Below are 14706 nucleotides of genomic sequence, written 5' to 3'. Positions count from 1 at the left end.
ATAAGCCACAAAAGAATATAAGTCACATTTCTGATAAAAACGGGACTTATATTCTAATAAAAATAAGATGCTCACAATATTCTCTGATGCTAGTTTTGTTTGAGGAAGTTGTGGAGTTCTAAAAATAGAAAATGCATTTTTATGTGTTCATTGTTGTGCTACAGAACCTGTTTGCACTGGCGGGGGATGAGGAGCCAGAAGTGAGGAAGAATGTGTGCAGAGCTTTAGTCATGCTTTTGGAAGTGCGACTAGACCGTCTCCTTCCACATATGCACAACATCATTGAGGTGAGATCCCGCCTCCTGCAACCCTCATAAAAACCCTAATATAACTCTCTGACATGAACGCTGAAAGCGAGAACCTTGACCTCTGGAGGAGTGAAATACTGCTGTAGTTGATCATTTATAACAGTCATAAAAATTTTCTGGTAAATTTTGCCAACAAATCTCACAGGTAAAATAAATCAACAGTGGCCTCTTGTGGACTTTCTTCAACTATATTTTTGTGAACTAGTTTGGCAAAATGAAATTAGTGAGCCTTTTTTAGCCAACACTGTTAAATTCATCAAAGGTTGCAGCTGTTAAGCTTTTAACTATGTCAGAGATCTCATGTAACCCCTATTTTAATTTCTCTACATTGACTCACTGTAAAGTTGTAATTAATAAAAAAAAATGATTTAGTCTAAATGAATATATACAGAGATTCATCATCCATGTAATTCGAACAATCCTCAAATCAGTTCATGGTCATTGTTTTACATTCCAGATTAAAGATAAAAAGAGGCTGTGCTCTTGAGGTAGTTACTGAGGAAACGGAGATCTGCAGACTCTGTGGACATTTTAAAAAAGCAGCTGAAAACTCACTTGTTCAAACTTGCTTATGCCTAAGATAATGTTTTTTTTTTTATAATTGTGAGTGTGTTTTTTAGGTCTTCATTTTACAATTTGGTTGTAAATTTCATTTATTTACTTATTTAACCAGGAATGTCCCATTGAGATGTAATATCTCTTCTGCCAGGCAGCATTAGACAGAGATACAAAGAAATACTTATCACAACACGTACAGTGCATCCAGAAAGTATTCATAGCGCTTCACTTTTTTCACTTTTTCACTGCTTTTTCATTTTTTTATGTTACAGCCTTATTCCAAAATGGGTTAAATTCATTTATTTACTCTTAATTCTGCACACAATACCTCGTAATGACAATGTGAAAAAAACTTTGTTTAAATTGTTGCAAATTTATTAAAAATAAAAAAACTGAAAAATCCCATGTACAATGTACATAGGTATTCACAGCCTTTGTCGTGAAGCTTTAAATTGAGATCAAGAACATTCTATTTTCACTGATAATTCTTGAGATAATTCAGCAGCTTAATTGGAGTTTACCTGTAGTAAATTCAGTTGATTGGACATGATTTGAAATGGCATACACCTGTCTATATAAGGTCCCAGGGTTGACAGTGCATGTCAAAGCACAAACCAAGCATGAAGACAAAGGAATTGTCTGTAGACCTCTGAGACAGGATTGTCTTGAGGCACAAGGCTGGGGAAGGTTACAGAAAAATTTCCAATGAGCACAGTGGCCTCCATCATCCGTAAGTGGAAGATGTTTGGAATCACTAGAACTCTTCCTATAGCTGGCCAGCCATTTAAGCTGAGTGATCTGGGGTGAATGGTCTTAGTCAGGGAGGTGATCAATAACTTGATGGTCACTCTGTCTGAGCTCCAGCATTCTTTTGTGGAGAGAGAAGGACCTTAAAGAAGGACAACCATCTGTGCAGCAATCCACCAATCAGGCTTGTAGGGTAGAGTGGCCAGACTGAAGCCACTCCTCGCCTGGAATTTGCCAAAAGGCATCTGAAGGACCCTCAGACTATAATAAACTAAATTCTCTGATCTGATGAGACTAAGATTGAACTCTTTGGAGTGAATGCCAGGCGTTACGTTAGGAGAAAACCAGGCACCGCTCATCACCAGGCTAATACCATCTCTACAGTGAAGCGTGGTGGTGGCAGCCTCATGCTGTGGGGATGTTTTTCTGCAGCAGGAACTGGAAGACTAGTCAGGATAGAGGGAAAGATGAATGCAGCAATGTACAGAGACATCCTGAATGAAAACCTGCTTCGATTACTCCTGACCTTAGTCTGGAGCGACAGTTCATCCTCCTGCAGGACAATGACCCAAAGCACACAGCCAAAATATCAATGGAGTGGCTTTACAACAACTCGGTGTCCTTGAGTGGCCCAGCCAGAGCCCAGACCTAAATCCTATTGAACATCTCTAGAGAGATCTGGAAATGACTGTACACCATCACTTTCCATCCAACCTAATAGAACTTGAGAGGCACTGCAAAGAGAAATAGGCAAAAATTCCCAAAGACAGGTGTACCACGCTTGTGGCGTCATATTCAAAAAGACTTGTGGCTGTAATTGCTGCCAAAGCAGCACCAACAAAGTATTAAGGTTTTTAGAAGGCTATCAAAGCGCTTTGTGACTCTTGTTCTTAACATGTTGTATTAAAATAAATATGACTTCTTTCGAATTTTGTATTTAATACCCTCTTTAAATTTAGCAGGACAGGTCTTTAATTAAGTAAATAATGTAAGCAATTCGAACTAAAATATGCTGTAGGCTTATGTTTTAGTAATAGTTTTCTGTTAGATTCACAACCTCTTTCTATCTGTTAGTACATGTTGCAGAGGACGCAGGATCAGGATGAAAATGTTGCTCTGGAGGCCTGCGAGTTTTGGCTCACACTTGCTGAACAGCCGGTGTGTAAGGAGGTTCTTTGTGGACATCTGCCCAAGTGAGCATGAGCGAACACATTCAGACACGCGCACAATCATTTTAATGAAAACAAAAAGAATCTATTAAGTTGCATGCTATTATAATACAATCCAGCAACCAGACAAGTTGTAGCTTGCTTAAGTTCATTATCTGAACAAGTAACTTCTTTCTTTCTTTCTTTCTTTCTTTCTTTCTTTCTTTCGCAGATTGACACCAGTTCTTGTAAATGGAATGAAATACTCTGAGATTGACATAATCCTGTTGAAGGTCAGTTTTTCTCTCTCTGGTTCAAAATAATATTTTAGAGTGGATCTCTCCAAACTGAAATAAATAAGAGATAAAACACACATTTGTGGATCAGACTGGACCAAATAAAAGACCTGTGATTTGTGTACGCATGCACATGGTGAGCTGCTGGCATTGCCTGTTACTATTTTAACACAACTCAGAATATAAAATACTTGAAGCGATGCCACTTTCGGTTTTAATTTTAAATCAAAGTAATGTTAATCTTTACTGGCATTGATTTCCCCTCCCCTACAAGGTGTTATGCTTCTTGATATCAATTGAAATCCACATTGAGAAAAGGCAAAGAAAAGAAATGCTAAACAATAAACACACTGACACTTGTTAATATCAGTCTTAGCTGCTGCATTGAATTTAACTGGAGAAAACTGGACACTTTCATGACTGCAGGGAAACGGACCATTCAGGTCAGGTTTCTCCATAAATAAGCTTGTACTTTCTCCTTCAGCGATTGACATGCGTTTACATCCTGTCGTTTATCAATTCACTCGATATTGGAGGGCATTTGCCTTCAGAACTGCCTTAATCCTTTGTGGCATAGATTCAACAAGGCACAGGAAAAATTCCTCAGAGATTTTGGTCCATATTGCCATGATAACATCACGCAGTTCCTGCAGATTTGTCGGCTGCACATCCATGATGCGAATCTTCCATTCCATCACATCTCAAATGTGCTCTATTGGATCGGGATCTGGTGACTGTGGAGAACATTTGAATACAGTGAAATCTTTGTCATGTTCAAGAAACCAGCCTGAGTTGATTTACACTTTATGACATTGTGTGTGTCCTGTTGGAAGTGCCGTCGCCTCACAGCAAAAAGGTTGCTGGTTCAAGCCTCGGCTGGGTCAGTTGGCATTTCTGTGTGGAGTTTGCATGTTCTCCCTGCGTTCGCGTGGGTTTCGTCTGGATGCTCCGGTTTCCCCCACAGTCTAAATACATGCAGTACAGGTGAATTGGGAGAGCTAAATTGTCCGTAGTGTATGTGTGTGAATGAGTGTGTATGGAAGTTTCATAGAGATGGGTTGCAGCTGGGGCATCCACTGTGGGCATCCACTGTGTAAATGTGCTGGATAAGTTGGCGGTTCATTCCGCTGTGGTGACCCCAGTTTAATAAAGGAACTAAGCCGATAATAAAATGAAGGAATGATTTTCTTTGAGACATAATTTACATTTATGGCATCCAGGTTGTGTGTTCTCTTTAAGAGTTATAAAACTATAAATGCAGAATACATGACATTGAGAAAACATTAAATCATTGTTTTAAACTCAAAATAAGCTGGCAGAAAATAACAAATAAAAAGGTGCAAATGCTGTGTTGTGCATCCAGTTGTGTTCTTGTCAAAGTAATAATAAAGTACTTGCCCTTAGGGGGATGTTGAGGAAGATGAAGCAATTCCAGACAACGAGCAGGACATTCGGCCAAGATTTCATCGCTCGCGCACTGTTGCCCAACAACACGAGGGTGGAGACTCCATTGAGGAAGATGACGATGATGAAGATGATTTGGATGATGATGAAACCATCTCAGACTGGAACTTGAGTGAGAAACTAAGCAGTTTAGAAACGATGCTTTGAATTCTTTGAAATTGGCATTCATAAAGGCAATTTCTTTGTGTCTACTTGATTTTTTCTGATCTGTGTAGGGAAATGTTCAGCAGCTGCTCTGGATGTCCTGGCCAATGTTTTCAGAGATGATTTGCTGCTGCATATTCTTCCTCTGCTAAAAGAGCTGCTGTTCCACCCAGAGTGGCTTATTAAAGAGTCCGGCATACTTGTATTGGGAGCCATTGCTGAAGGTATTCAAAAATTGTCCACAAACTCGTGATTTAGGATGTCAAAGCTGATTTTTCAGCATCATTACTCCTGTCTTCAGCATCACACGATCCTTTAGAAATCATATTTAGATTGGTGCCTAAGAAAGAATTTGGTAATACTTTTTTTTTAAGGTGTCCTTGTCACGCATGTTCTATGTACTTACTTTAGTAATAATATTTAAGTGTGCATAATTGCATGCAATTAACACTAGGCCTAACCTCTATTCTAAGCCTAACTATTTAATAAGTACAGTGGTCCCTCGTTTATTGCAGGATTTATGTTCTAAAAATAGCCAGCGATAGGTGAAATCCGCAAAGTAGACAGATTTATTTTTTACAATTATTATAGATGTTTTAAGGCTGAAAACCCCTCTCACACATTTCTCAGACAGACATAAACATTTTCACACTTTTCTCTTTTGTTTAAAACTCTCAAAGTCCAAACTTTCGTAGAAAAATATGTCAAGTATTATAGAATTAAACCAAAGATTCATCGCTGTCAGCAAAAGGATCATAAATATTGCGTAGAATATTGGCATGCAGAGTAATGTTTTCCTGCAGTCACTGATCCACAAAGCTAAAGCAGACTCCATCCTTAAGGGGGTCACAGCAGATGCGCCGTGCACATGACAGTTGGGAGTAAACACGGACGCGCACATTCGCATGTTATTTAAAATGAGATTATTCAGATCCTGCTTTGTGGTGCGGCAGAAATATGAACAGTGTGCCAAGTCGTAGCTGGGCATCGCAGGCAGCTGCCGACTTGCGGCGCTGGTGTGCGTACCCTGAAACCTATGTTTGCATGGCACTGTGTGGCGTGGCGCATCCGGTGTGTCAAGCTCTTTACGATGGTCAAGCTGCGAACAGATACAACCCTTTTTGCATCCTTGTTGAAACTCGTTCTGCTAGCGATCAAAGATTTATGTAAATTTGGCGAGCTGAATGCATTCTGTACTGTACGAGACATGGAGGGGATTAAATGACAATGGTCAACTGCCAATCAGGACACAGAACACAATGCGCTGTAAAAAAAAAAAAAAAAAAAAAAAGCATGTCAAATTGCACTGAAAAAGAAAACTGCGAGACCGCGAAATATATAACTGAACTATGAATGAACTATGTATAAATGTACTGTGTATAACTGTATACATAGTTAATTACGATTACTCAGTTGCTGAATTAATACTTGGTAATAAGAACACCTTTTAGATAAAGTGTAACAAACATTTCTTATCAATGTTGAAACTGTAGTGTTTTCATTTGTTTTAAACAATATTATTTGATTATTACAAAGATAATTAGCATCTTAACTCTCACTATTAACCAGTTAAATGAGTTCTAATGTCTTACCAAATGCAACTGCATCTCACAAATACTTGATTTTAAGATTAAGTAGCATGTATTACTAATAAGTAGCTATTCGTCATTTACTCTACTTCTTAAAAGAATTGTAATTACAAGCAGCTTTAAAACAGAACAGTCCATGTAGTTTCAGCAAATTTTATTTATTTTTATTGCAAAGTGTTTGTTTTTTTCTTGTCTGCCTCAGGCTGTATGCAGGGAATGATCCCCTACTTGCCAGAGTTGATTCCTCATCTGGTTCTGTGTCTGTCTGATAAGAAAGCACTGGTTCGATCCATCACTTGCTGGACTCTGAGCCGCTACGCACACTGGGTTGTCAGTCAGCCTCCCGACACCTACCTCAAACCACTCATGACAGAACTGCTCAAACGGATACTCGACAGCAACAAGCGCGTCCAAGAGGCCGCCTGCAGGTGAGCATCTGCTGCATTGCTATGCCACTAGATCTGAGGAGTCAAACTTTAGGCCCATCTGCCAAATCATTTTTTTATGATTGTGAGAGCTTTTGATTCACACCAACTGTGAGTATTTATTCATGTGAGTAGAAATTATATGAAAAGTCAATGCAAACTAGGTGGCGCTGATTGCTTCAAAATCACAGAATTAGTTTCAGTCGTGTCTTTTGCTCAAATTCAAGGGACTCTAGTGGAAAATGTGTGTGAAAGCGTCCTGTGAGTAATGCAGTGCTTCACATTTGGTGCTGCTTAATATGGCATGTTGACTATGAACTACATCTACATGACATTTTGACGTGCTATTTTCCAAGCCTGGAAAAGTTTTGGAAAAAACAAATAAACCCACAGAAGTTTGGAAAAGTCATGAAAATTTGTTTAACAAATATCTATATTTGAATATTTTTTAAATAATAAATTTAATTTACTCTACAAGACATTTTCTATCATTTTTTTTTTCAGTTGTTTTGTGAAGTTTCACAAACTGATTTTGAGAGGAGGTTGTGATATGATTGACTACAGCTGATCCTTATTGCTGATCATTTGCTAGCCTATCAGATAATTCCAAAAATACTCTAAATATTCTGCATAAATTTTATTCCCAATCTTCATTTTGGAAAACTCCCCCTCTCCTTCCCTTCTCCTCAATTCTATGATTTGGTGACACGGCAGCTCAGTGGCTGGCGCTGCTGCCTCACAGCGGGTGGGCCAATGGTTCTAGTTCTAATTGAGCCAGTTGGTTCTCTCTGTGCAGAGGTTGCATGTTCTCCCCTTTTTTTGCATGGGTTTTCCCCGGGTACTCCGGTTCTCTCCCCAGACAGCTTGCCAAACCTGCTATCATAGTCGAGCATTATATAAGTGTGAACTCTTGAACTTCATTATTATTCTACTATTTGGTGTATAAATTATGCTTAAGGGTGGAGTTAGTTGTCACAGCGTCTGTTCTTGGCCAATCACATACTCTCAAAGTGTAAATCTTATTTAAGTAAATGTTATTTTGCATTATAAAGTACATAGAATGTTATGTATTTTATTATATGCCATTATAAAAATGCATTTTCTATTCATAGACATTACATCAAACATTGAGTCAGGAATATGTGCCTTAGAGTCGTGTAAAAGGCATGGAACTTGTGTATTAGAAAAAATGTGTATAAACACTGTCCATAATGTGTATTTCTTTTTAGAAAATGATTTGTTTTATAGTAGTTTCATAGTTCTGCTTGTCTCAAATATAACAAAAAGTTTTGAACAGCATTTTATTTGAAAGCCAAAAACTTTTGGAGAAAAGTAATGACTTGTGTCGGATGATATTTTGTTTTTTAGAATTATAAGGTTCTATCTGACATTTTTGTCAAAATTGAGTTATTGACATATTCTTATTACATGACAACTTATTTACATTATGGGATGTTTTTTAATAAGTTGTTTACATTGTTTACAAGACTTTTTCATTTTGTAAACAAATGTTATACACATACTGTTTGCTATATGGAATGCAAAAACTTTGAAGCTCAACATCTCAAAATCATTCAGAATGCAGATAGAACCTTTTAATTCCGAGGTAAAGATTTGTCTTTGTTAATTACTTTGATGGAGTAATGTGTATTATAATGTGTATTTCGGGTAGGGTACCTGATAAAAGATTCATAATAAAATAATTAAAATAAGTAATGTTTTGCATGTATCAATATATATATTTATTTATTTGTCACTTCAATGTTCCAATGGAATAAAGAAACAATTATTTAACAGTATGTTAAGGAGTAGTCACATTTCTAACTAGGTGTTTCAGGTAAAGTGGCCATGAGTAAAAATGAGTATGAAACCACTGTGCTAGATTGTGATTTTATTATCTGAGATTATTATCTTTTTAAACTTTCTTTTAACTCTTTCAAACGCTCTTGTCTTCCCACAGTGCCTTTGCTACTCTTGAAGAGGAGGCCTGCACTGAGCTGGTGCCGTACCTCGCTTATATTTTGGACACGTTGGTCTTTGCTTTCAGTAAATATCAGCACAAAAACCTGCTCATCCTCTATGACGCCATCGGCACTCTGGCTGACTCTGTGGGCCATCATCTCAACAAACCAGTAATTACACAAATACTAATGCACACAAACACTTTGCATATCTGGAGCACATATTTCATAAACTGGTCACACGCATGCACAGATATCTGGTAAAATAATACATTTTAATTTCTCCTGTTCGTAATTGGTTAAATTATTTAGAATATAAATATAAAAAGCAGCCATATTCAACATTTATTTAGATTTTTTTTCTTGAAGTTTTTTTGCAATAACTGACTGTATATTTTTATAATACAGACATGAATTAAGACTGCATGCATGTTCACATGTGCTGTGCTCTGTGCGCAGGAATATATTCAGATGCTGATGCCTCCATTGATACAAAAATGGAACCAACTGAAAGATGAAGATAAAGATCTGTTTCCCTTGCTAGAGGTATTGATCTACAATTTCAATTTCTTTTCAATTTTGATACAAAATTACTGTTTAAAATGTCTAGTTTAACTTGGGCTGCACATTATTGGAAATTTATCTGCAATATAGACCTTTTTTTGGCTGCTCCATTGATGGCACCATAGCGACCAGCGTCTTCTGGTAGAATGGTTAGAACTTTCTTTTACAGCGTTTACAATAGATAATTTGCGCTCCAAAAATGTGGTTCAGTGGCGTTTTTAATGGATTACGGAGTGTTTTTGTGACACAAAACTTAGAGGTGTATGTTAGAGCCGTTATAGTCTGTCAGATGTGGTTCAAGCACAAGAAAAAAATGTTCTCCTAGTTCACGTGTCTGCCATCAGAAATACCGTGTGTGTGTGTGTGTGTTTTCCCGGCCTGTCAGCTGTTAGCTCAGCGGCTCTTTAACACACACACAGGTATGTAAGCTATGCAATTTACAAAAATGACCAATAAAACTCGGTTATTGATACTCTGCTGGCTGATGTGCTGTTCATTCTAATCGTGAGCCGTTTATGTTTCATTTAGTGTGTTTTTACTACTGTTTGTGTTTTTCTTTCTTTCTTTCTCATTTTAATACATTCTTAAATGTTATTTATTCCTGTGCTGTAAAGCTGTATTGTCATTACTCAATGTCTTCAGAGTGACATTATCCTTCAGAAATCATTTTGATATGCTGATTTGGTGCTCGATTATCTGGTTGTGCTGTTTAATGTTGTTGTGTAAACAGTAATGCATTTTTCTTAGACGAAAAGGAAAGTATAAATGAACATCACAGTTTGTTTTTGTTTTTTTACATCCCTTTATACTGTAACTTTTTATCAATTTCATTAATTTCTGCTGAATAAGATTAAGTTCTTTATGAAATTGTAAAAAAATCTTACTTTACATTTTAAATGTCAGTGTATGTGTGCACGAATGAAGTTTAAAAAACAAACTGTCAGAAGTCACAGGAAATATTTGTATTGTTTATAATTCTGCATGTCAGCGTTTTTCCTTGATGATTATGATTCAGAAGAAGAAATGATTGATCTTGCTTTCCTTTTTCAGTGTCTCTCATCTGTGGCCACTGCTCTTCAGAGTGGCTTTCTGCCATACTGTGAACCCGTATATCAACGCTGTGTCAACTTGGTGCAGAAAACACTCGCCCAGGCTGTGGTGAGAGACCACACACACACACCCACACACCCTCACATCATCTTTCTGTAACGCTAAAGAAAAATATACTGATGAGTTGTTCTGTCCAACAAAATGGAGATAACATGTTTTTTCTCTCTCTGTCTCATGCAGCTCCACCAGAATCAGCCCGAGTATTATGAAGCTCCTGATAAAGATTTCATGATTGTGGCTCTGGATCTGCTCAGTGGTTTAGCAGAGGGTCTCGGCGGGAACATTGAACAGCTGGTTGCACGAAGCAACATTCTCACACTTATGTACCAGTGCATGCAGGTAACTCTATAACATAGCAAGTATTTGCAGCACAGAGGAATGATATTTAGGGCCCATTTACATAAATACATTTTAGTTTTAAAACGCTTAAGTTTTGCTTCAGTTATGCCTAACATCCACACTACCCCGGTGTTTCGTGTTCTGAAAATGGAGCTTTATGGAAACGCTAAAGAGTTTGTTTTGGTTTGGTAAAAAGCTGCTGCTCCGTATCAGTGTGGATCAAGGAAAAATGAGACTAAAAACAGATCTAAGTGGGGCTTTTTCCTCAATATTAAGTGCACAAATTTCAGTCTTGCACCCTTTCCTCAAGGATATGGAAAGCAAACTCACCCTGGCTACATTGTTTCACTACCTTAACAATAAACCTAAAACATGATATAAGGAGCTGCCTATTTTCATTTTGATATGAACTTAACAGACACCCAAAAATGTTGAGGCATTGTACATATTTATATTACCGTCATCTCCACTGTATGCGTATTCATAACAAAATGAAGCCTATAACATTACTCTTAATTTTCATTCATTGAAAAATACAAAACATACCTTCTCTTTTGCTGAATATCACATTTAATAATCAATAATGGCCATTATAAAAGTATAACATACAATACGTTTGTAAATTTTTTGCAAGCAATCAGTCAAATGTACAGAATCAGTGTATGTGGTTACATAAATTATTATATTAACTTATATTTACGCTCAACCAAAACACCTGAGATCAAGTAATTGATTCAAAAGACCAAAACGTCGTTAAATAGAGACAAGATGAATTAAATATCACGTTTAAGAACTATAGTGCGATGAAATCCAGCAGAAGATCCTTGATGAACTGTCGTACCTGTGCTGCTCTCACCTGCTGCTCAAAGCACCCGCTGACTACATGGAGCTCAGACGTGCGCATACGCTGCAGAGCATGCCGGATATGTGTGTAGTCACGTGATGTGCGTTTTCAGCGGTGTAGTGTGGATTGAGATCTTTTCAGAAACACTAGGTGAATAGCAAGTGTGAACGTGGATCGTTTTCATTCTAAAACTCAAATTCATTCTAAACAAAAATGTATTAAGTGTAAATGGAGCCTTAACCTAATGGCATTTTCAAGTTCTTATAATTATTTTAGGCATGTTTGATTAATTTGTTTTGTTTGACTTCAAAATCAGTTCCTCCCCTACCTCCCAGTTCTGTTTATGTACACCATTGTTCAGATTTTTATGTTTTTGAAAGACATCTTTTTTATTTACAAAGGCTACATTTTTTTTATAACAAAGCATTAAAAGCAGCAGTATTAGGACAAAAAATCTATACAATGTTAAAGAAATGCTTTCTGAAATTACATTTCTGTAATTGGAAGTCTGAATTACTCCAGCCTCCAGGCTTCAGTGTGACATACTCTTTCCTAAATCATTAAAATATGCTAATTTACTGGTTGAGAACAATTATCAGTGTTTAAAAGTGCTTACTTTGTGGAAAACTTAAACTTTTTATTGGATTGTTTTTAATGAACAACGAACAGCATTTATTTAGTTTTTGTAAAATTCTCTGCATTTTATATACTTTTAAATTGATCAAATTTTTGACTAAAAAACTCGTGCTTAGCACAGACAATAGACTGATAGTGTAGTTTTTGGTCTGAGCTGTGATAGGTTTGTATCTATGCGCTTTCTGCAGCTGTTTGTCACTATATCCAGTTAACGACAGAGAAGATGACAACAGTTTCTCTGTATAGTGCATTTGTCTCCAGATTTACCAACAAATCACTATATGAACAGAGAGCCATTGTTGCAGATGCATTACAAGAGATGCAAGAAATGAGAATAGCAAAGACAGGTTATTTTTGGACAGTATTGAACGCGAATGAAGAAAACAAGCTCATGAAAACAGCTTTAGCCTTCTAATGTTACACGAATCGGGCGCCACGGTGGCTCAGTGGTTAGCACAGTTGCCTCACAGCAAGAAGGTCACTGGTTCGAGTCCCAGCTGGGTCAGTTGGCATTTCTGTGTGGAGTTTGCTTGTTCTCCCTGTGTTTGTATGGGTTTCAAGCAGTTTATTCCACTGTGGCGACCCCTGATGAATAAAGGGATGAAGCCGGAGCAAAATGAATGTTACAAAAAAAAGATGTTTTTTCATTTGCTGTATTTTCTCAGGATAAAATGCCAGAGGTTCGGCAGAGTTCTTTCGCTCTGTTGGGAGATTTAACCAAAGCCAGTTTCCAGCATGTCAAACCTTGCATCGGTATGCTTTTACACATCCCCTGACACTCCGTTTGAACCTTCTCTGTTTACCTTCAGGCTCTTCAAATTTTCATTATGTCTGTTCGCTTTAATCTCTCCCCTCTAGCAAACTTCATGCCTATCTTGGGCACAAACCTAAACCCAGAATTGATATCAGTCTGCAACAACGCAACATGGGCCATTGGAGAAATCTCCATTCAAATGGGTAAACGTTTCATCATCATTTTCAGCTATTCGGTTCACTGATTTCATCACACCTTCTTTAAAACACACGCTGTATATCTCTCTGTGTTTAGGTTCTGAGATGCAGCCGTACGTCCCGTTGGTTTTACAGCAGCTTGTGGAGATTATAAACAGACCCAACACACCCAAGACTCTGCTGGAGAACACAGGTACCATCTGAGGGGGTGCTAGAGCAGACTGACCCCCTCACAAGAGGTTTCTGTTCCCTCTCTGTCCCAAACTCCCCTCCCCCCAGTTCCCATTCTGCAGTGCTTAATAATCTCCATACAAACTCCAGGAAGTGGACCTTACAAGGTTTGGTGAATATCTTCAATATGCACAGTATTCTGTGTAGCTAATATAAACAGGAGCAATTTAAAGTCTTAAAGTCTGTTTCCTCATCGTATTTTCGCTTCTGATGAATATAACAGACCTTGTAACAGTCCATCTGTGGTATTGACTGAAGTGGATTAATAAAACATTGAGTTCCATGTCAGAGAGTAGAGTTAATATGATCATAATGGAGCTGCAAGCATCAGTGAGATTTTACAAACAAGGATGAATGTAAAACCAGCGATTGGATTGAATTGTTTTGTTTTTCTTCACGAAGAGCTTAATTTTAAATAGTCTTTTATTTCCCATTTAATTAAAACGTCTAAACTCAGATCTAAATCTATTCTGTGGTGTTTAGATGAATGTATAGCACCTGTACCTCTCAAATGATTTCCCAGTTACACTCCACTCTGATTGGACAGCTCAAATTAAAGCCACAAAAGCCGGCCACCCTTTTAAAATGAATGGGTGAAGTGTAACGTTTCTAACATACTCCTACAGAAACAAGGGTACTTGTAGATGTGTTCCTGTTTGTCGATTTATTTCTGTTGTTTTAGTTACTTTTCTTTTTCAATGTGAATGCATATCTGCCAATAGATGTTGAATGTTGTTTAGTTAAGGACGGCTAACGTTTGATGCAGGATTGCTGATGTCTTGATTGGTCGTGTTGCAAATACTGTTCGTTTCAAAATGGAAAGCAAGCACATGGCATAGATAAATAGCATGCTAATATTCAAAAGTTTGGAATCGGTTAGGGATGCGTTTCCTAAACAACGACATAACTCACGGCTGAACTATCATAGCACGATGCATCATTTGGGAAAAGAACTATGTAGTTTTGAGTGTTTCCCAAAACCGTAGTTTCTCTGTCACAGATCCATCGTTTGAACCACGTTAGTTGTAACGTAAAACATCCATGATGCTCTAAACGGGGTGGAGTAACAAAATATTTTCAAATTCAAAACCCCATACATTTCTTCTGCAAATATATTGTTTTTCACGCACACACATTAAAAAAAATCCAATATTAGTTTTGGTAAAAACAAGCACTTGTTTTTCATATTAATTAATATATATGTAAACGGCACAAATAGGGCCTATGTTTCCTTTACATATATTATTAAGAATATTCCAAATAAAATTACTAAGCTAACACATTCTAATCACATATATAAATCGTTAATGGTTGTCGGCCTAATTTACAGTATTCTATTTATTAAGAAATGAAAAAAATCCTACTTAATGATAATAAGAATAATTATAAAA

The 14706-nt window shown here is 37.2% G+C and overlaps 1 protein-coding gene across 4 annotated transcripts in view; it reads left to right on the top strand.

The window, feature by feature from the left end:
• tnpo1 (transportin 1) overlaps positions 1-14706 on the top strand; it is a 50503-nt gene that overhangs the window by 26042 nt on the left and 9755 nt on the right. For all 4 annotated transcript variants that reach the window (XR_011015535.1, XR_012406922.1, XM_685987.7 and 1 more), the window contains exons 7-19: positions 165-287; positions 2688-2806; positions 2994-3054; positions 4462-4633; positions 4737-4889; positions 6457-6682; positions 8640-8811; positions 9100-9186; positions 10255-10362; positions 10495-10653; positions 12799-12886; positions 12992-13090; positions 13182-13277. Coding sequence is in view for 2 of the 4 variants with exons in the window: in XM_685987.7 (XP_691079.2) it covers positions 165-287; positions 2688-2806; positions 2994-3054; positions 4462-4633; positions 4737-4889; positions 6457-6682; positions 8640-8811; positions 9100-9186; positions 10255-10362; positions 10495-10653; positions 12799-12886; positions 12992-13090; positions 13182-13277 (1663 nt within the window). In the remaining 2 variants the exon portion in view is untranslated. The remainder of the gene's footprint in view (positions 1-164; positions 288-2687; positions 2807-2993; positions 3055-4461; positions 4634-4736; positions 4890-6456; positions 6683-8639; positions 8812-9099; positions 9187-10254; positions 10363-10494; positions 10654-12798; positions 12887-12991; positions 13091-13181; positions 13278-14706) is intronic.

This window comes from Danio rerio, chromosome 5, assembly GCF_049306965.1.
Source record: "Danio rerio strain Tuebingen ecotype United States chromosome 5, GRCz12tu, whole genome shotgun sequence".
Taxonomy (NCBI): Eukaryota; Metazoa; Chordata; class Actinopteri; order Cypriniformes; family Danionidae; genus Danio; species Danio rerio.
This window is presented reverse-complemented; position numbering and strand designations above follow the sequence as displayed.